This window comes from Perca flavescens, chromosome 19 (assembly GCF_004354835.1).
Source record: "Perca flavescens isolate YP-PL-M2 chromosome 19, PFLA_1.0, whole genome shotgun sequence".
Classification (NCBI taxonomy): Eukaryota; Metazoa; Chordata; class Actinopteri; order Perciformes; family Percidae; genus Perca; species Perca flavescens.
This window is the reverse complement of record NC_041349.1, coordinates 32,904,563-32,927,084: the sequence shown is the minus strand read 5'-3', so window position 1 is coordinate 32,927,084 and position 22,522 is coordinate 32,904,563. Positions and strand designations below refer to the sequence as shown.

At 41.2% G+C, this 22,522-nt stretch overlaps 1 protein-coding gene across 1 annotated transcript in view; it reads right to left on the bottom strand.

Moving 5' to 3' along the window:
• sorcs2 (sortilin-related VPS10 domain containing receptor 2) overlaps window positions 1-22,522 on the bottom strand; it is a 371,041-nt gene that overhangs the window by 16,827 nt on the left and 331,692 nt on the right. Inside the window, exons 14-17 of the mRNA XM_028563724.1 lie at window positions 21,102-21,209; window positions 7,011-7,131; window positions 6,782-6,915; window positions 959-1,078 (exon numbers count right to left, since the gene is read on the bottom strand). Coding sequence (XP_028419525.1) covers window positions 959-1,078; window positions 6,782-6,915; window positions 7,011-7,131; window positions 21,102-21,209 — 483 coding nt within the window. The remainder of the gene's footprint in view (window positions 1-958; window positions 1,079-6,781; window positions 6,916-7,010; window positions 7,132-21,101; window positions 21,210-22,522) is intronic.

Below are 22,522 nucleotides of genomic sequence, written 5' to 3'. Positions count from 1 at the left end.
CATATGTCTAGGGTTTTTATTGTGAAAGGTAGAGTGTCTCTGGTAAACGCTGCCTTTTTCAAGGTTGAAAGGAGTAATACAGTTTACCGTCTGTACAAAGGGGGTAAGATTCGCTTCAGAACTCGAACCTCCTATGGCGCCATTTTGATGCTACAAAGCGATCACCTCCCGTTAGCATTCCATTGACTGCCATTCATTTTGACGTCACTTTGACAGCAAATAACTTTACATCTGAAGCGTGTAAAGACTCTATTTGTCCATTGTTTATTTCTAAAGAAACACGACAATGTATAAAAGGCTCCATTACCTTGTACCTCACGTTATAGCTCCGTAGCAGACGCTTTTATAAAAATAGGCTAACGATTGGGTCATAACCAAGCGCATAATATAGGAATTACCGTATAGTACAGGAGAAGCTCGCAGGCAGTTTGGACTTACGTTAGCTGTTTAGGTTTAATTACTAATGTTAACTAGCAATAATTAGCCTGTGCCTATGTTATCTCCTTACATATACCTACACTCTCCGTCTCTGTAAGATTGGGAACGATTGAGATTTCACAGCTACCAGAAGACTTCCAACTTTCAAACAGGTTGCTCACGTCACAGCTACGTTGTCTCTCTCAGTTGGAGGCTGCTCAGTAACGCTCAGCCATCACCGGAAAAGTGCTTCTAATATCCTTCACTGGTCTCCGTCCAGAGACACGGAATCTGTTGGTCCAGTTTATATACTAGCCTCCATGTTGTTTCTGATGATCCCATGGATGACAACCGCATGCTATTGCACACGCTCTCCTCTCATTAAATTTTTTTTGGAATGCAACAGGCTAGCAGTTTCCCCCTGCTTCCAGTATTTGTTAAGCTAGGCTAAGCACATCCTGTACTGTGTGTGTGTGTGTGTGTGTGTGTGTGTGTGTGTGTGTGTGTGTGTGTGTGTGTGTGTGTGCGCACATGCACAGACCCAGTGCTGGACTCGTAGGTTTTTCCTAGATGGCAGTCTTCGGGTGGTGAATCTAGATCGTGCCAGAAGTCAGCAAAGCAGTGATTGCCGTCCGTGTGAGAACGTTCAAAACCATAGTCACTACACAAACCACAGGAACACATATATCATAAGTAATTTAATTAATACAATTAGGTTATTACTATTTTTGGACCACATCATACACAACAAAATGTGCTGGTCTAAGAAAATAAAGGTTGGATGCACCTGAAGAAACAGAGATTAGGTAGGTTTTGTATGGTCACGTCCAGTTTAATACTAATTTAGAGCATTATATGATTTTAATAGACACTTAATAGACAGATAGATTGGTGATGGTATACATTTACCTATGCATTCAAATCGTGCACATTTAAATACTAAGTTTGTCATTGTGACAGCCAAAGAGCCTCATTGTGGCCTTGTTCTGTGTGCTGTGTGAATGCTTGTGCACTTGAAGGTACTGGGCCGAGGTGATAACAAGGTAACTGGGAGCACCTGGCCAGTGCTATATAGTATATACTGACAACATAACGACCACACTGAAAGGCAAGTATTGACATTCTGTTGAGAAAATATCACAGATTCATGTCCTCCAAGTATTGATCCTGATAGCACTATACAAGTGGATGAATCTGAAAATGTTTTCTGCAGGATAACATGTAGTACTAGTATTATTCCACTAACATGTAGTACTAGTACTATTCCAGTAACATGTAGTACTAGTACTATTCCAATTATAATCAACAACAGACCATACAAAGTGTTGAAGCCCCTAAGTAATAAGAAGTTGACTGCAAACATAGTCAATTTAGCATCCAGTTCACGTCAGCCACAGCCTGTCCCAAAAGAAAATGAGACGGTGTCTGTTCCTCGACTAAGATCAGTTAAATCAAAGGTAACCAAGAGAGGGGCAATACTTAACAACCTAATTGGAATTAAAACTACCACTGCAATGATAGAAAAGAATAGGAAATTAGATGTGGATTACTAAATATCAGATCTCTGTCTTCTAAAACAGTACTAGTAAATGAACTGATATCTGATAATCAAATTGATCTATTCTGTCTTACTGAAACCTGGCTGGGTCATGAAGAATATATTAGCCTAAATGAAGCGACTCCTCCCAGTCATATTAATACTCAAATTCCTAGAGGCTCAGGCCGAGGAGGGGGAGTTGCAGCCATATTTGATTCAAGCCTGTTAATTAATCCTAAACCTAAACTAAATTATAACTCTTTTGAAAGCCTCGTTCCTAATCTTCAACATCCAACACGGAAATCAGTACAGCCAATTATATTTGTTCGAGCTCCAGGTCCGTATTCTGAATTTTTATCTGAATTCTCAGAGTTTTTATCATGTGTAGTCCTTAAATCAGACAAAGTAGGTGATTTTAATATCCATGTGGACGTTGACAGCAATAGCCTTAGTACTGCTTTCAACTCACTACTAGATTCTATTGGCTTCAGTCAGAGTGTGCATGAGGCCACGCACTGTTTAAACCACACCCTCGACCTCGTGCTGGCATATGGTATCAAAATTGAAGATGTATTAGTATTCCCGCAAAATCCTTTATTATCAGACCACTTCTTAATTACTTTCGAATTCTTAATACCCGATTATACGAAATTAGATAAAAGCTACTATACTAGATGCCTATCTGACAGTGCTATAGCTAAATTTAAGGAAGACATTCCAACAGCACTAAACTCATTACCTTGTTTTAATACAACAGAGGACCTTTATGTCAACTTTAGTCCCTCTCAAATTGACAATTGTGTAGATGGTGTTACGGCCTGCCTACGGACTACTTTAGACTCTGTTGCTCCACTCAAAAAGAAGAAGATGAAGCAAAGGAAACTAGCACCTTGGTATAACTCCCAAACTCGTAAATTAAAGCAAAACTCGCGAAAACTTGAAAGTAAATGGCGCTCCACCAAAATGGAAGAATCTCGTTTGGACTGGCAAGACAGTCTGAAAACCTATAGGACGGCCCTCAGACATGCCAGATCAGACTATTACTCATCATTAATAGAAGAAAACAAGAACAACCCAAGGTTTCTTTTCAGCACTGTAGCCAGGCTGACAGATAGTCACAGCTCTACTGAGCCATCTATTCCTCTAGCTCTGAGTAGTGATGACTTCATGAGCTTCTTTAATGATAAAATTATAATAATTAGAGATAAAATTCATCACCTTTTGCCCTCAACTTCTAATGGTTCACCTTTCAACGCAGGACTGCTAGAAAGAACGACTAGACCTGACATATACTTAGACTGTTTTTTTCCTATAGACCTTCAACAACTAATGGTAAAGGTATCTTCAGCAAAGCCATCTACCTGTCTCTTATGGCGCTTTTCCATTACATGGTACCTACTCGCCTCGCCTCTACTCGCCTTTTTTGGTTTTCCATTACGAAAAAAAGTACCTGGTACCTTCTAACAGGTACTTTTTTTAGTACCTGCTCAGTCGAGGTTCCAAGCGAGCTGAGGCGAGCCGAGAAGGTGACGTGAAACCCTGCAGGCTGCTGATTGGTCGGAAAGAAGCGTCACTGATCACTGCATTGCTAGCGAGAGACGGCATTTTTAAATAGTTTAGCCAGCGGTGTTTTTTTGCTGCCGGAGGCTCCACGCAGAGCTTTCTCCGTAGCATACAAGTGGCCTGATGGTTATGCTGGTGCGCTGGTGTGTGCATGTGTGATGTGTGTGTGTCGAGTCGCCGTATGTGTGTGTGTGGGGAGCTAGTGAGCGAGGGAGAAGTGAGAGAGTGACGGCGATTATCTCCACAGCGAGTAGTGACTCTAGAGTCATATATATGTGAGAGAAACAAAGCGAGTAGCGACTCTAGAGTCATATATATGTGACCACGGTGGGAAATCTGGAGCAGTAAACGTTAACTATCTCTTTGATATCATGTTGTTTACGGAGACGGAGAACCAGGAAATGCGTCGGTGATATGTCAATGGGCTACTAAGCCACGCCCACGGCAGTCGCTATGACGACCAGCCACGCTGAGGCGATACTAAAATCTGCAATGGAAAACGGACGCACAGCGAGTTGAGGCGAGTAGAGTCGAGGCAAGTCGAGCAGGTACCATGTAATGGAAAAACGCCATTAGACCCCATCCCAACGAGGCTACTCAAAGAAGCATTACCCGTGGTTAACACCTCTCTACTAGATATGATCAATATGTCTCTATTAACAGGTTATGTACCGCAGTCATTTAAAGTAGCTGTGATAAAACCTCTTCTGAAAAAACCCACCCTCGATCCTGAGGTCTTAGCAAACTATAGACCTATATCTAACCTTCCCTTTCTCTCCAAGATCCTTGAGAAAGTAGTTGCTAATCAGTAATATGATTTTCTCCATAGCAACAGCTTATTTGAAGACTTTCAATCAGGATTTAGAAAGAATCATAGCACAGAGACGGCACTGGTGAAAATTACTAACGACGTTCTAACTGCTACAGACAAAGGACTTGTCTCCATACTTGTTTTATTAGATCTTAGTGCTGCTTTTGACACTATTGACCATACAATCCTGTTACAGAGATTAGAACACTTAGTCAGAATTAAAGGAATTGCACTAAGCTGGTTTAAGTCTTATTTCTCTGATCGATCTCAATTTGTTAATGTTAATGATAAATCCTCTAAGTACGCGAAAGTTAAACATGGCGTTCCACAAGGCTCAGTTCTTGGACCAATTTTATTCTCCTTATATATGCTTCCTCTTGGTAATATCATTAGGAAACACTCAATTAACTATCACTGCTATGCGGACGACACCCAATTATACTTATCAATCAAACCAGACGAAACAAGTCAGTTAGCTAAACTTCAAGCATGTATTAAAGATATAAAATCCTGGATGACCTATAATTTTCTGATGTTAAACTGTAACAAAACTGAAGTTATTGTGCTGGGCCCTAAACACCTCCGAACTTCATTATCTAAAGATATAGCTACTCTGGAGGGTGTTGTCCTGGCCTCCACCACTACTGTCAGAAATCTAGGAGTTATTTTTGATCAGGATATATCCTTTAACGGCCATCTAAAACAATCATCGAGAACAGCCTTTTTTCATCTTCGTAACATTGCCAAAATTAGGAATATCCTGTCTCAAAACGATGCTGAAAAACTAGTCCATGCATTTGTTACTTCCAGGCTGGACTATTGTAATTCCCTACTGTCAGGTTGCTCAAATAAGTCCCTTAAGACTTTCCAGCTGATCCAGAATGCTGCAGCACGTGTTCTGACAAGAACTAAGAAAAGAGATCATATTTCTCCTGTTTTAGCTCCTCTGCATTGGCTTCCTGTGAAATTCAGGATTGACTTTAAAGTCCTTCTCCTGACCTACAAAGCCCTAAATGGTCAAGCACCATCCTATCTAGAACAGCTCTTAGTACCTTATTGTCCCACTAGAGCACTGCGCTCCCAGAATGCAGAGCTACTTGTGGTTCCTAGAGTCTCCAAAAGTAGAATGGGAGCCAGAGCCTTCAGCTACCAGGCTCCTTTCCTGTGGAACCAGCTCCCAGACTGGTTTAGGGGGGCAGACACCATCGCCTCATTTAAGAATAAACTGAAAACTCTCCTCTTTGGTAAAGCTTATAGTTAAGAAGTGAGGAGTTGCAGCGTCCGCCTAACCCGGCCCACCTGCTTCTCTTCGTAGTCATCAGATTTATTGATCATATAATCAATAATATAGTGAGAGTAGAGGGAGGCGGGCCAGTACAGCCTCTCATCAATGTTTTCATTCGTTTCCTTTTGTATGCATCCTGTCCCAGAACTGCTTGTTACTAACCTAGCTCTGGGGAGTTTACTCCCCGGAGTCCTTATGTTTCTTCTTCGCAGAGCTATGCTCTGCGATTCCCTTCAACGCCCGGCCACGTCCTGCTGCGTCTGCTACACCCACCCGTGCTCTGCAGCGCCACGTTTCATCCCACAATGTCCTGCTGTGACAGGAACTACGACTACCTTCAAAGTCACTGTTCCACTATCTTCAATGCGACTATTATCGCCATCACACCCCCAACAGGCCCCGTCAGACACCTCCTACCAAGAGTCTGGGTCTGCCGAGGTTTCTTCCTAAAAGGGAGTTTTTCCTTGCCACTGTCGCAATAGCCATTGCTAATGCTTGCTCTTGAGGGAATTACTGTAATTGTTGGGGCTTTGTAAATTATAGAGTGTGGTCTAGACCTACTCTATCTGTAAAGTGTCTCAAGATAACTGTGTTATGATTTGATTCTATAAATAAAATTGAATTGAATTGAATACTATATAGTAACTGCTGACAGCTCTACGGTGTAAAGTGTGACTGTATTTCACTGTAGAGGATTCCAACAGCGGGACGTCCAACCATCTGCCGCTAAAGCTAAGAGCAAAAAGACACAAACTAGCACTATGGTCACTGCTGTTGTCAGAAAAACTACACAGACGGGACTACATGTTGCGTTTACTTAAAACTGGTAAACCTCGTGGTGCATTCAAAATTATTGTAAAATACCCTTTTTTTCTTTTAACAGCAATTTACTGGTGAAAGAAGTGATTATTGTTAAAAGTTATCACATTTAGTAAACATAAAATCATATATTGTGATTTCTGGATTTTTTTTTTTTTAGATTATGTCTCTCACAGTGGACATGCACCTACGATGACAATTTCAGACCCCTCCATGATTTCTAAGTGGGAGAACTTGCAAAATAGCAGGGTGTTCAAATACTTATTTTCCTCACTGTATATATTTTATTTATCCAGTTTTCAGATATAGTAATCTAGTAATGTCATGTATTTATCTGTGGAGTGCTCACCAGTTGAAATCTTGCTCGGTGCATTGGCAGGGTTTGGTGGTGAGAGCTGATGTGTAGCTTTTTCCTTTGATACAGAACGCTGTGTCCTTCCTTTTCCGGAAACTCCTTTCCTGGCCCATAATGCACTTCTCTACCTGAGGGTGACCATATAGAAATGACAATTCAGTTTTAAAAGCAGAAATGTACTTTAATTATGTGTGTCTGTACCGTATTTGTGTGTGTGCATTACCTGCAGGTCTGTGAGCTGCCAGGACACGTAGTCAGACTCAGTACACTGACGGGGGAAAGACTGCCTGAAGTCCACTTTGACTAACTCCCAGTCTGACCTGTAGCTGATGTGGCCAAACACACTGCGAACACACACAAAAGATGGAAAACAGCTGTATTACAATAATATAATTACCAATGTCAAATCTAAATTGATGACAACATTTCAGATGCTTGTTTTTTTTACTACCCAAAATTCCTGACCATTGTTGAGGGTTGAAACATAAATCAAAAACTATAAAACATTTATGATACAATTTATAAAGATATACTCAGGTGATCTCCATGTTTTGGCCAGGTTTTCTGTTTAAATGTTGACTGTTCACCGGGAGCGTTACTTAAAAACACATGTAAGTAATGTGAATAAATAAATAAAAGTCAACATGCTAAAGGGCTTAAATTCAGCACAACAAGGACACACCAATGCCCTGAGTAAAAGCAATCTTTTATAATGACTTTATATATTATATATTATAACCAAGCAGTTATAATTACTTCCTTTGAATATAATGGGGATGTATCAGATATTGACTTCAGTTTTGACTGCAGTATTCTGTGCAGATGTTGGAGGAGAGAAGTCAAGGAAGTCAAACAGGAATGTGGCTATATTATGAGGGGGTTGCCACATCCTGTAGGTCAGACTTCTCTTAACTTGGTGAGGGGTTACAGGGGAACTATATGTTTATAGGACGCTCCTCCTTCAGAGGGCGGCTGAAGAAGTCATTGGACCAGGATTGCGCTGAAGCAAAGGGCCGAAGGATCCTGGCCCCAACCAACCAATGAGATGAGGAGACACCCTGGAATAGAATATCAACTGTCTGAACTTGGAAGTCTGGGCCATTTCACGTAGCTTTCAGAGCGAAGCAAGATGACCCGCATCAATGTGTGTCATGTAATCCTTTTGCTTTTTTACTTATAATAAATACAGATCAAATGAGAGAAGCTGATGGGGCTTTAGTGACTTACTCTCAATTAAAGAACACAACAGTAACTAAATCTGTTGTTTTTGGAGAAAATAACATTAGCCTCGCTAAAATATTTTGAAAAACCTCCAGTGTGACTGTAGAATGTGAATTTGACAGCGAAAGCTGCTGCTCTGGACAGTTGGATTGCAAATGGCAGCATCAGGGAGATATGGTGGCGAAATTCTGCAGAATAACCGGGACGACCTATTGCTTTTGCGGCATATGGATTACGCAGGAACGGACTTGGACAACTGTGGGGAATTGATGCAGAGACAATGCGTACCAGGGCCACAAACACTGGCGGCGGAAAGCACCAATGAGAAAGCAAGGAAGGAGAGGGGGAGTGAGGCAGAGGCTGAAGAGACTCACTGGCGAATGTCTGCCACTCCTCAATATCATACTCACCAACGTTCACTCTTTACGCAAAAAAGTGGATGAACTACAGTCAAACATTTCATTTCAGTCAGCGTACAAGGACGCCAGCTTGATCTTAAAAATCGAGATGCGAAAAAAGAACCGAACGTCTCATGGGTACCTCAGAGTCACATTTCTCCCGTATTAGCTTCTCTGCATTGGCTTCCTGTAAAATTCAGGATTGACTTTAAAGTCCTTCTCCTGACCTACAAAGCCCTAAATGGTCAAGCACCATCCTATCTAGAACAGCTCTTAGTACCTTATTGTCCCACTAGAGCACTGCGCTCCCAGAATGCAGAGCTACTTGTGGTTCCTCGAGTCTCTAAAAGTAGAATGGGAGCCAGAGCCTTCAGCTACCAGGCTCCTTTCCTGTGGAACCAGCTCCCAGTCTGGGTTAGGGGGGCAGACACCATCACCTCATTTAAGAGTAAACTGAAAACTCTCCTCTTTGATAAAGCTTATAGTTAGGGAGTGAGGAGTTTACATCGCGCAACGTCCTGCTGCGATGTTCATACGCACAGAGTAGTCAGGATCCGGTATAGGAGACTGCACTACTCAGTATGACACGATGTGCCCTGCTATGACATGAACTACAACGACTACCTTCGAAGTCACTGTTCGATTATCTTTAATGTGACTATTATTGCCACTGTTCATCACACCCCCAACCGGCCCCGTCAGACACCGCCTACCAAGAGTCTGGGTCTGCCGAGGTTTCTTCCTAAAAGGGAGTTTTTCCTCGCCACTGTCGCAAAAGCCACTGCTAATGCTTGCTCTTGATGGAATTACTGTAATTGTTGGGGCTTTGTAAATTATAGTGTGTGGTCTAGACCTACTCTATCTGTAAAGTGTCTCGAGATAACTCTTGTTATGATTTGATACTATAATCAATTGGACACTCTCTTCCAAAACTCACCTTCAGAACACCAAAGCCAAGGTCAACACTCGCAACAATGTCCTGCGCAAACTGGTACTCAAAGTGGGGTGCCGATCCACCAACCATCCGTGCAACTGCCCTAGCCCTGTGCTTCTCCACAGCCGAATATGCGTGCTTGTGCTGGAGCCACTCCCTCCACCCCGACTGAAATCCAGAGCCAGTTTCCTGCAGACAGTCCCACCTCTCCAGACAACCAAAGAAATAGCAAGGACCAACATCTGGAAAGATGAATGGAACCTGCTAAACACACGACCCCAGGACTGGATGGAGAGAGGAATCACCCTGACTGAATGTCACGCCAGCGGGCATGACCTCCCATGGCTAACCTGGAAGACCCTCAACAGACTATGAGTGGAATAGGGGAGGTGCACAGAACCTATGAAAGAAAGCATGGAACCACCAGACAGAAGACACATGCAGCTGTGGAGCAGTATAGACAATAGCCGCTTTCCGAACAGGTAGTTACAGGAACATATTATAGGAAAAGTCCACTTCTAAGCAGTTCTACTAACTACTCTCCCCCAAAATTGTTTTTTCAATTTGCATTCATTTGCACTGGGGGGACTATAGGAGGGGTAAGGGAGTAGCCTATGCAACCACAGCAACGGTCTTTATAGCGTTAAAATCAGAAAACAAATACACCAAAAAAGTATGAACTACATAATAAATCTAATGTATATCGCATATTTGTCATAATTTAAACAAGTCTCCCGAAGAGAAACTGGTATCTCTCTCTCCTCTGCCTGTGTGTGTGTGTGTGTGTGTGTGTGTGTCGGCCGTACAGCGAGGTTGTCAAGTCCGCAGGGCACGCTTGTGGAGTTTAACTCCGAAAAGACAGTTAACCACAGGTTCCCGTTAATCTTATGATGGACATGTGTTGTGATATTTAAACAAACGAACCGTCAAGCGCCAATTAAAAGCCTCTTATTATATAAGAGAGCGGTCTGAGAGACCTCCATTAGACAGCGGGGTTTCTGAGCAGGACTGGCCAGCGGCGAGCTCGCGGCCAGGGCAGGCGCCTGCCGACTGTCGCCTCACTTCATGGAGCTTCTCACCTCCAAAAACTTTGAAGCAAATTGTCAATTCGGCATCAATTTTCGCAAGACTGCTGATATTCGAAATATTAACAGTTCATTTCTCGCCTAAAACGTTGTCAGAAGTAAATTTAGTGATGAATAAGATGGCGAAAATTGTCCCGTTGTTGGTCTGTCTGTACCGGAAACTCGACCCTGGTTGATCTAGGTCCCTATGCTGAAAAGGGAACAGCGAAAAGACCCTGCTCTGAAGTAGGAGCTGAAAGAGTTATAGGAACTGCAGCCAGAGGGACTTAAATATCCCCAAATTGGTCCAGTCGGAACACGAGAAAAAAAGAGTCCTAGGAATTTTATGTTCTAGGAACTGCAAAAATCCCTCCGGTCGGAAAGTGGCTAATGTCCCACCTACTGGAGTGTGAAAACGCACCCCGGTGCAGCCCCCAGGACCTGGCTGAACCGACCCCATCAGCTGTGACCTGTGCCAGATATTGGCAGAACGACATCTGAAATTGCAACGGACTCCAAGAAGAAGAAGATCCAAGACAGTCTCCACAGGAGCCCCACAAGGCATTATAATCTCACCGGTGCTGTAAACACTGTACAAAAACGACTGCAGGAGTACTAACCCAGGTATAATATATTATATTATATTATTATATATTATATTTAATCCTCTGATGACACTGTGGTCATGGACACCACCAACTCACAGGGACAGTTACAGTCAGAGATGGACATTTTTACTGAGTGGTGTAGGTGAAATTGCTTTGAGCTCAATACCTCGAAAAGAGAAGAGTCAGGTCATATAGATACCTCGGGACAATAATTGTACACTCACCTTCCAACTAAAATCACCTTCCAACTAAACAGTGAAACTATCCTTTCTAAATGAGGTTCACCCACCAGTCCTGACAGCATTTTATAAATGTTTCATTAGTATTAACCTTCAAAATATCAGCCAGGTTTGGGTCACTATCCATCGCAATCCACTGAACAAAATCATATCATTGAGCAGTAAAATAATCGGACAGAAACAGGAATCAGTATGTGAACTGTACATGCAAACTGCGAAATGTGTAATGTGTTGTTGGGTATGTGGAATATACACTCACTGATGCTCTGCACAAATATAGTTCCTAATTGATAAATACAGTTCATTGAATTGAAATGAATCAGGTTTGGCTTCAGGAGTAAGTCCCAGTTTCCATATTCTGATCCATTTTGGACCAATTGTTAAAAAATCCACAAAAATTCAACCCACCTACAAATTTGAGTGCTGGACCATGTGTTTATTTATGGAGGAAATATTTATTCATAATTCAAATTGAAAGTCCAAAGAGAAATTGAATGTCCAAAAGGAAAACAAAGCGAGATCAAATTAAAAATATTATTATTTTTTAATTTTCCATTTGGCTTTGGCTTCTGAATTTAATATTTGGCTTTTGAATTTCAATGTATCATTGGCTTTTAATTTTCATTTAATATTTGGCTTTTGAATTTCAATTTAACATTGGATTTTAATTGTCATTTAATATTTGGCTTTTGAATTTCAATTTAACATTGGATTTTAATTTTCATTTGGCTTTTGAATTTCAATTTAACATTGGATTTTAATTTTCATTTAATATTTGGCTTTTGAATTTCCATTTAACATTGCCTTTTCATTTGGACTTGACACATGTCAATGTAAATGAGGAGGCGTGGCCCAAAGGCTGGTGGGAGGGTCTGAAACCAAAGGGGGGCAGAGGCCCCTTCTGAGCAGCAGGGGGAGCTTACTGCTGAGGAGCACACTGTTAAGCATCTGTCTGCAGATTCACCACTAGGCTGGCTCTGGTTTCACATGATAGAAAATGATGATGGAGGCTAAACACAAACCACATTTCATGCTACAACCGTGAAGTTTTCATGTAGTTACTATAACTGGTCCTGTGTTAGTGAGGACTAGATTAGGACTGGATTTAAAGCTGATTCTGGTTCCCAACTTCGCCCCAGGTGTGTCTGTTTAAAACAAGACTCAGACAACTTCTCTCTTTTGATGTTATATTTAATTAAGCAACAGTAGAAACATGGGTGTGCGTAGCTCTGCTTACGTGTGTTTGTGTGTGGTCAGATCTCGAGGACGCACACACACACACACACACACACACACACACACACACACACACACACACACACACACACACACACACACACACATACAATCTCAACCGGATAGTCATCGTCTAAACTGCGACCTCTCCTTTTTCTTTCTCTCACTCTTTTCTCCGGGTGGTGCGCGCGGTGTGAGGTGTGTGTCCGCGCTATTCTCCAACATGGAGCCTCCTCACAACTATCATAAAAAAGCAATCGATTCTATAATCTAGATTGGGAGTTTGCCGTATTATCAGCAGCAAACAACTGGAAACTTTTTACAATTTTCATCTGCTATTCCACCACTAAATTCACTATTGAGACTTTTTTATGCGATAAATTAACTGTGTAGAGTTTGAATATGGGCAGTTTTACAAACGTTGATGGCCAACTGCACATTTTCTCCGATGTTGTCAGAAGCTTCAGTCTGACAGGACAGCCAGCTGGTGGCGGCCGGGATCTCCTCCCTGCTGGCTGTCTGTCTGTCTGTCTGTCTGTCTCTCTCTGTGTGTGTGTGAGATCTCCTCCCTGCTGGCCGGCCAGTGATGCTCACAGACACCGCTGTTAGCTGGAAGTCTGAAGAAGTAGCCTACACGGGCTGAACAGAAGGCCTTCAGTCAGGAGTGATAGTTGTGAGGAGGCTCCATGTTGGAGAATAGCGCGGACACTCACCTCACACCGCCGCACCACCCGGAGAAAAGAGTGAGAGAAAGAAAAAGGAGAGGTCGCAGTTCGGACGATGACTATCCGGTTGAGATTGTATGTGTGTGTGTGTGTGTGTGTGTGCGTCCTCGAGATCTGACCACACACAAACACACGTAAACAGAGCTACGCACACCCATGTTTCTACTGTTGCTTAATTAAATATAACATCAAAAGAGAGAAGTTGTCTGAGTCTTGTTTTAAACAGACACACCTGGGGCGAAGTTGGGAACCAGAATCAGCTTTAAATCCAGTCCTAATCTAGTCCTCACTAACACGGGACCAGTTATAGTAACTACATGAAAACTTCACGGTTGTAGCATGAAATGTGGTTTGTGTTTAGCCTCCATCATCATTTTCTATCATGTGAAACCAGAGCCAGCCTAGTGGTGAATCTGCAGACAGATGCTTAACAGTGTGCTCCTCAGCAGTAAGCTCCCCCTGCTGCTCAGAAGGGGCCTCTGCCCCCCTTTGGTTTCAGACCCTCCCACCAGCCTTTGGGCCACGCCTCCTCATTTACATTGACATGTGTCAAGTCCAAATGAAAAGGCAATGTTAAATGGAAATTCAAAAGCCAAATATTAAATGAAAATTAAAATCTAATGTTAAATTGAAATTCAAAAGCCAAATGAAAATTAAAATCCAATGTTAAATTGAAATTCAAAAGCCAAATATTAAATGAAAATTAATATCCAATGTTAAATTGAAATTCAAATGCCAAATATTAAATGAAAATTAAAAGCCAATGATAAATTGAAATTCAAAAGCCAAATATTAAATTCAAAATCCAAAGCCAAATGGAAAATTTAAAAAATAATAATATTTTTAATTTGATCTCGCTTTGTTTTCCCTTTGGACTTTCAATTTCTCTTTGGACTTTCAATTTGAATTATGAATAAATATTTCCTCCATATTTATTTGCCCTAAACAGGAAAGGTTCCAACAGTATATTTGCTGCTTTTCAGTATTGTTAGCTAGCAATAGCATTTTTACCAGCAGTGCTGATATACTACAATGCTGGTATTGTTTTCACCTTGTAAGTCTGTGTGTGAGTGTGTGTCATCACAACAATATGTGGTCCTGAAAATACCTACTATACAGGGAACTATGACAGAAGGGGATTTGAGTTTTAAACTTTACTTTACGCCCCTGGCCCAATAACCTGTAAAATGGCAAATTAATATCTACAATTTCCCAACATATTGAAATTTAAGGGGCAAAAAGTTCAAAAAAGCATCTCAATCAGGGCCAGGAGTTTCATGCCTTAGACTGGCCTACTTTACTTTAGGACTGACTATATTAAAATAATGTAATTAAAACCTTAGTATATAAGTCTGCAATAGCACACTGTTCTCTACAGCCTTTCCAATTCACTGCAAATATTGCTTTACAATGTAGTTTTATTAGAACAGTTACCATCTTTACAACAACCCAATGCTGTTCAACAATATAAGCATCTATTTTCTGTGCAAATAAGTGTTCACAGATATCCAACCCTTAAAATGAAATTAAAGAATAAATAAAAATATAAAATAAAAAGACATAGAATAAAATAAAATGCATTGCACTAATTCTAATTCCACACTGACAGCAGCTATCCCTTGCACACTACTGGCTCTGTTTCTGACACTAAAACTAATTTTAACAAATTTGCACTATCCCTTCCCTCCCTTATACTGTATCCTTAACAGTATTTTTGTATTTCTTAATTTCTGTTTTTATTCTTTATATGTTAAGTGAGTGTTGTACTTTGAGAGCAAAGATTAAACTGAGTCAAATTCCTTGTTTGTTTACACAAACCTGGCAAATAAAGCTGATTCTGACTCTGATTTTATAGCTTCTCCTGCTTTCTCCTGGTGCTGCCGATTAGCCAATCCGGGCCTGTTCTCAATGATCATATGTAATCAGATGGTATAATGAAAGTGTTCTGAACATTTGTTCATACAGTACAATTATGAATAATAAGATACTATTACATACTATTTTCGGCTCTGTATTTAAGGTATTTTCCCTAACTTCTCAGCAATTACAACACAAAGTCCTCATCCACCTCGAACCTGGCCATTGAATCCAATCAGTGGTATCCTAGTCTTTGTTTTATGTTTTGAATAATACAGAAAAAGCATTCAAGTTGGATTACAGGCAGGACTGGTTAACCTCATTTAAATCCCAAATCACCTGTTTCCTCGAAGACTCAAGTCTCGCAAGTCCTCATGCATTTATTTGTCCACTTATCAGCTGGCTTCCTTTGAAATTGTGGCTATGATGTTCCTTATATGATGCGGTCATTGAAAGCTCCAACACAGAGATCATCTTACTCTAAACTGGCTTGCTGCATATTACATGTGGATTATTAAATATACGTATGAATAGACTCTTCTACAATAAAATCATACAGGAGCAAAGCCTTGAAAAAAGTACTCCTATTTCACGTCACAGAGCTAACCCCCCCCCATCCTTTCCACTAGGTGGTGATGTCTTACAGGTAATGTCTAAAATTCTGAACCCTGCTGTCTTTTCCTTGTGCGTCAGTCAGAACATTTCTTACCCGCTATTATTATGACAAGATTATGGTTCGATCCCAGGCTTCTCTGGCCACATGTCAAAGTGTCCATGAGCAAGACACTCAACCCTAAGTTGCTCCCCAGATGCTGTATGTATAGCTGTCCACTTTTCCTACTACTAAGGACGGGCTGAATGCAGTAATAACATTTCACTACATTGTACTATGTGTGTGTGTGTGTGTGTGTGTGTGTGTGTGTGTGTGTGTGTGTGTGTGTGATGATTTATGAATAAAGTTTCAGTTTTTCTCAGTTCTGAGTCATGTCTTTATACTTATTTATTGTATTATTGTAGTTGCTGTGCATCTCTCTCTCGCTCTGCCCCCCCCAACTGCTGGAGGCAGATGGTTGCCCACCTAAAGCCAGGTTCTGTTCAAGGTTTTCTGCCTCAAGGAATATTTTCCTCGCCACTGTCACACCAAATGCTATTGCTCTTTGAATTGTTGGATCTCTGTAAAGTATAGAGTGTGTGGTCTAGACCTACTCTATCTGTAAAGTTCCATGGGATAACGTCCGTTAAGATTTGACACGATCAATAACATTTGAGTTGAATTGTTCATCTAGGAGTCTGCTGTTCACCAATCTGTTTCTATCATTAGTTTGCTCATTAAAACTTTATGTATTGCTAACGCTGTCCCTTTCAGGCTTGGTTGTGAAAGGGTGAGTTCACTCAAGTTACAAAAAGGGACTCGGCCAGTAACTCTGAGCTAAGGGGCTCCTGTAGTCAGGTGTGCTTTGCTATCAGCGATGTGACAGAGCATGCAAACTGTAGCAGCATGCAATTTCTCTCACAGAAATAGACTGCGCTCAAGCTCGCCTTCACTCACATTTACGTGGTCAAACTTATGAAGAACACTAAAAGTCAAAGATAAAAAAAAAAATGTATTAAAAATATGTATTCAGGTTTTCACCCAGCGTTCTATGTTGGCTATAGTAACGTGTCAGCTTCCAGCTGTGTAGAATGCGTATCTATATCATGGTCTCATTTCCTAGCTAGAAATGCATTTGCTATAAAGACTAGAACAACCTAGAAAACAATGTAGGCAACACGGGAGATAGAGCTGAAAATTCCTGCATGACTTGATTGTCTTTTAATTTTTTTTTAAATATCATAGACCGATTCTGTTAAGACAAGCTTATGAATTGACAGCACTGCTATCTTTAAGTTAATCTAGTTCACCCAGCAGTCGATCCCTCTCTCTCTTCCTGCAATAAATAAACATATATGTTAGATCATCACCATGGTCGATAAGATACTATGTTTTATTTTCACGCGTTGTGAGCAATATATGTGACGCTTATGATAAATACAGGTAAATTAAAAGCTATTTCAGTGTTGACAATGTTTTAGAAAGTGTGACGTTTATCTTAAGTTTAAATCCTGGCGTAATGCCTGACATGACACCAAAACAATCTGATCTACAGTATATACCACAAGTGGTTAGTGAGAAAATGTGTTTCTAGTATTTCGGTGAACGTTTTCTCCCAGTCCAGATATGTACACACGGTAAAATCATCTTTTTTAGCATGAAGTTTTAAAATCAACTCTATTGCTTTGTTTGTTGGCACTTCTTTCAAGTTGCGAGTAGCTACTCCGCAGCCATAGGAGCTCTATTAGTGAACAAACACTACTCCAATCAGCTAAGTGAAAAGAAATTCATTAACAGTGGCAAACGTGTTCCTTTAGTCTTATTAATAGAAGAGCTAAGAGGGTGCAAACATTACCGGGGATTTGTTTGCAAGTCATTTCCAGGAGAGATGCAGGGATTTGCAGGCGTTTGCTTTTCAAAGTATGTTTGTTACAGTGCATGGTGCAGGGAAATATGATAGGGAAAATGTTTCTTTCAGTAGCAATAAAAAAAAATAAAAAAAAGCATGATGCTCTCAGACAGCAGCATGTGCAGTATAAGCCCATCGAGTCTGTCCAGTCTCGGATATTTGACCAGCTGCCATTAGTATGAGTAGTGGACAGTCTCTGCTCCCCCACCTGTCCTTGGTGCTAAGTCACTGCTCAAAGACTTCATTATGGGATGGCAGGCGGTGCCGTCAAAAATCGAAACTCAGTGGCAAGGAAATAGACCCTGGCTAATCTGTCAGACATAAACTGCCCTCAGCTCCCCTCCTTGGCTGCCGACCCTGGACCCAGGTGTGTGTGTGTGTGTGTGTGTGTGTGTGTGTGTGTGTGTGTGTGTGTGTGTGTGTGTGTGTGTCTTGCACGTGCCGGATAATTGTGTGTTTAAGTGTTCAAGTCTCTTCTCCTTGTGTGGTACTGCCTGTCTGTGTATGTGTGTGGCCATCTCTTTGCCCTTGCCCTGGCAGATTACAGCTGGGAACAGGCCTTATCTCCGGGCCTAGGCCTGGAGTCTGAGATGATGTGACAAGTCTCACTCCAGCTAACTCACTGATGAAGAGATTGGGAAAAGAGAGAAACTATATTCCTTAAACATGAAAGAAGAGGAACGCTTGAAGCCTACGTCAACAATATCAGAAGCTGCTGATAGCCAACATTTTGTGCCAATATTCGGTATTATTAATCTTCACCGGAAGAGTAAGGCACAGAAAAATCTCTAAATTCAAATTCAAGACAATAAGATAATAATAATAACAATAACAACACTAGCACTGTGTCTCAAATTGCACACCTCTGTACTTACACCAGTACTAGGATGCTTCACTCAAAGCGGTCAAAATGTTAAGTGGACACTACTCGCACTCAACGGCCGCCATCTTTGCTACGGTGCAGAAGCTACGGGACCACAAACGTATTTTAAAACTTAAAATACTGAATATTGTAAGTTGCAACGGTAACTATTGAAGTGGCGAAACCCATGGTTGCCTACCAATCGGAAGGTCAGTGGTTCAATCCCTGTAGTCCCATGTCGAAGTGTCCTTGGGCAAGGCACTGAATCCCGAATTTCTCCTGATGCTGCGCCATCGGTGTGTTAATGTGTGTGAATGTTTATCTGATGAGCTGGTGGCAGCCCTGTACGGCAGCCTCGGCCACCAATGTATGAATGTGTGTGAATGGTGAATGGTTCCTGTACTAAGTATTGTAAAAGCGCTTTGAGTGGTTGTTGCAAACTTTGCTGTCCCTAAATTCTGAACCACTATTGGGAGGAAAAGTACATTTTAGCTCACTTAACATTAATATACCAGCAAACACTTCTGTGTAAAAGGGCCATGTAAAAGGTCCGCCAGTGAACAGAAGACCAGCCCGACGTTACCTTCGTAGAGCGGATCTCAATGGCACATACACACCACTCATGTTCTGCTCATCATGCCCGGTGTAGCTAGACACATACGTGCACACGGTCTGCTTATGTCACATGTTCAATGTAGCCTGCTCGCTAGGCAGTGACCTGACTCTCTCAGTGCCGGCCTGTTGTATCCGGTACCTTCTTCCCGACCTTAATAGGGAGAAAAGGCATTTATTTCGGTGGCTGATGATTCTCCTAGCCTTTTTCTTGCAACACCCCTTATTGTATATTCAGCCAAACTAACCACTCTTTGCAGGGCCTTGTGGTCCTGTTGGGTGCTGGTTCCATATCAGACAGTAATGTTCCCGGTCGGGTAAACAGTCTCATTGGCCTACTTTACATACTGTAGGTGATAGTCTCGCACTGCCAGACCTATCTTCACAGGGCTGCAGAGGAAGGTCGGGCTAGTCCACTAAACATTTCCAGATAGGAGAAAAAAGTGCTCTTGTTGATTGGCATTTCTTTAAACCGATCACAATCGTCTGAGCTCCAAATGCAGCAATGGTGCCTCTGCAAAATAACCTCAGGAAGGAACTTGTTTTGGTGGAACATGTGTACATTCAAAAGCAGTTTTAGTTGTGCAACAGAAAACTCTGATTGGACAGATAGTCTAGCTAGCTGTCTGGATTTACCCTGCAGAGATCTGAGCAGCAGTTAACAATAGTGCACATAAATCGACTGGAGTTCAGAATGCCGACACAAAGAAAGAGGAAGGGGATGGACAGCCGAAAATGAGGGACATCCGGCGGCATGGAACCAACCCGTGAATGAACATCAACGATATAGACTATACAGGTGGTAACCTTTATAGACCTAAGGTTACCATTTTAGGCCTATTATGGATTAATAACAAGTAAACATGTTAGCATGATAAACATGTCCACAGCTTGTATGTTAAAATGTTTAGAATGTAAGCTTTAGCATCGTATAATTCTGAAATGGAAAAAGGCATCACAGATATTTAACATGTTAGCAGATTAGCATTGCAGCATTAACCCTCTGGGGTCTGATGGTGTGTAAAATGTATTTCATGATTGTACTTTTTTATTTTTAAATAACTATTAAACAAGTAAACAAGTATTAAGTTAAAGTTGAGACTGACCAACGGTCAGCATTTGTTTGTACACTTACACGTAATACACTTTCAAGTCTTGGACAAATGGAAAGTTTAGGCCCATTGCTAGAGTGCTAGATGGAGAGTCAAGAGAGTCATTACGAATTAACCAAAATGGTTATGATATTTCACGCTGGTTGAACAGGGTTTGATTGACTGACACTCAAAGTGCCTAATTCCTATAAATAACATGTGTAAGCCTACTACCGATCATTTCTTTAATAAATGTAATCAATCTAATAACCTATGCCAAATAAAAAGTGCATGACCGGCTACTAAAACAACGTGCCCTAGACTGCTGTGCTAAACCAAGCATAGGGGAGCCTGACAAGGAGTCCAGCAGAGACACAAACAGAGAAAGGGAGACGGAAACACAGTGCACGGGAGTGCAAAAAATGCTCTGCACCTAGTAATAAAATGTCAGCGTGGAGAAAAGTGAGACAGGGAGGGAGAGCAGAGCATGCATAAAGGCCTCCCCTCCCATCAACCTCTGCTGTAACGGCAATCACACTTTCTGGAGGTGAAGAGCAAGAGAGTGGGACAGCTTTGCAGGAAATCAAGAGTGACCAGCTTCTGTTAACGTCACGAAATTGGGCGCCCCGCTCCAACAGACCGAGAGGGAATTGTTGTGATGGGAGAGAAATTTGAGCTCCCTTGAATGTAGTGCAGGCAGGGCTCTAGGATGTGTAAAAGGTGGTCAGAAGGTTTGACCTATTGGAGATGCACTGTGTGCTTCATTTATCATTCCACAGAGATTTCTTGAGTCAATATATTAGAATTTACCGTTTATACTGTAATGGAAGCTCAGATTTGGAAGTGTTTCTGTCAGGATGTCTTCAGACCATTTAAGATCAAACTGCACCCATGCCTTTCATTTTATTATTCAAACAGCAGTTTGAAAGTAAACATTTTTCTTTTAGAGATTGGGGTTTCACTCACGTCATAACCAGGGTCTCGTCTCCTGGCTCACTTAAGAGTCCGTCGACAAACACAGAGGTGCTGGTAAAGTTGTGAACCGTCCAAGTCCGTCCTTCATCAATACTAAATCTGTGAAGAAACAGACAGTGTTCACAATCATCACATTCAGAAATCTCAATGAGCCATCATTGTTGTTAAAACATATAACAAACGGCATACTCCTAGGATCTGACCATCTTCCAAGCCCTGCCCCTTGTCAATTAAAACAAGGGCTGGGACGATAACAGCATCAATGCAATACTGGCAGTTTATTTAACTTCTTGCTGGTGAAAGTTACAGGAGAACAGATGTGACATGAAACAGATATGATATGAAATATAATGAAAACAATAATCATTGTTTAGTTATCGTAATTGACTTCGTAATTGAATTCTATCCTGTATTCAAGAGATTACGGAGAGAAAAAAAACTTGAATGCCTTAAAGTGGCCATATTCTGCTCATTTTCAAGTTCATAACTGTAATTTGAGACTGTACCAGAATAGGTTTACATGGTTTAATTATCAAAAGACATATATTATATATATATATATATATATATATATATACGATATTTTTGTTGTACTGCACATTGCTGCAGCTCCTCTTTTCACCCAGTGTCAGGTCTCTGTTTTAGCTACAGAGTGAGACCTCTCACTGCTGTAAGATCTTTGTTGTCAGTCCCACATGCTCAGCAGCTAGGTAAGGGGTCCGTGTACTTGGCGGCCAACGGATTTTCGTTTTGAAAGGAAAAAAATAAAAAACGAAAAACGGAAAACGGAAAACAAAAAACTATCACGTTATCAGATTGTCTCTGATGTGTTTGTAGATGGAACTCGGAAATTAAATAAATCTTATTCCTCATTCATTTTTTTCGTGACCCGGAAGCGATCGTAGGTAGTAAGCGGTTGCATACCCAGAAATCATTTGGACATCAATGAGACCCATGAGACCATGGACAGTTAGAATGATACAGACGTAAAAATGTTTTTAGACGAATATGCTAGTTTTATATTAGAAAAGCGAAAGAATGGGATGTCTTGTGGGGATATAGCAGCTGCGTTGGGTTCACAGTTTGGAACGATACGGGGGTTTTCTGAGAGGAGTGTGTGGAGCTGGTGTGCTCAGCAGGGACTTGTGGCGAAACACAAGTTGACTTTTATTATGAAGTGGTCACAGGAGATTAGTGCTGACTGCTCTCATTCATCAAAAATGAGTCTACACAACAAGATAACTATCATAATGGTATAATAGAATAATAATAATGAAGCGAAAACATTTTCAAAATTTCTCATTTTCACATAAAAGGTCTCTAACGTTGTTTTGCGCCATTGCTTTGGCAAATATCTGTCAAACAAACTAAAATTGAAACCATGATATGGCTTTCCCTTATCAAATCGCAAA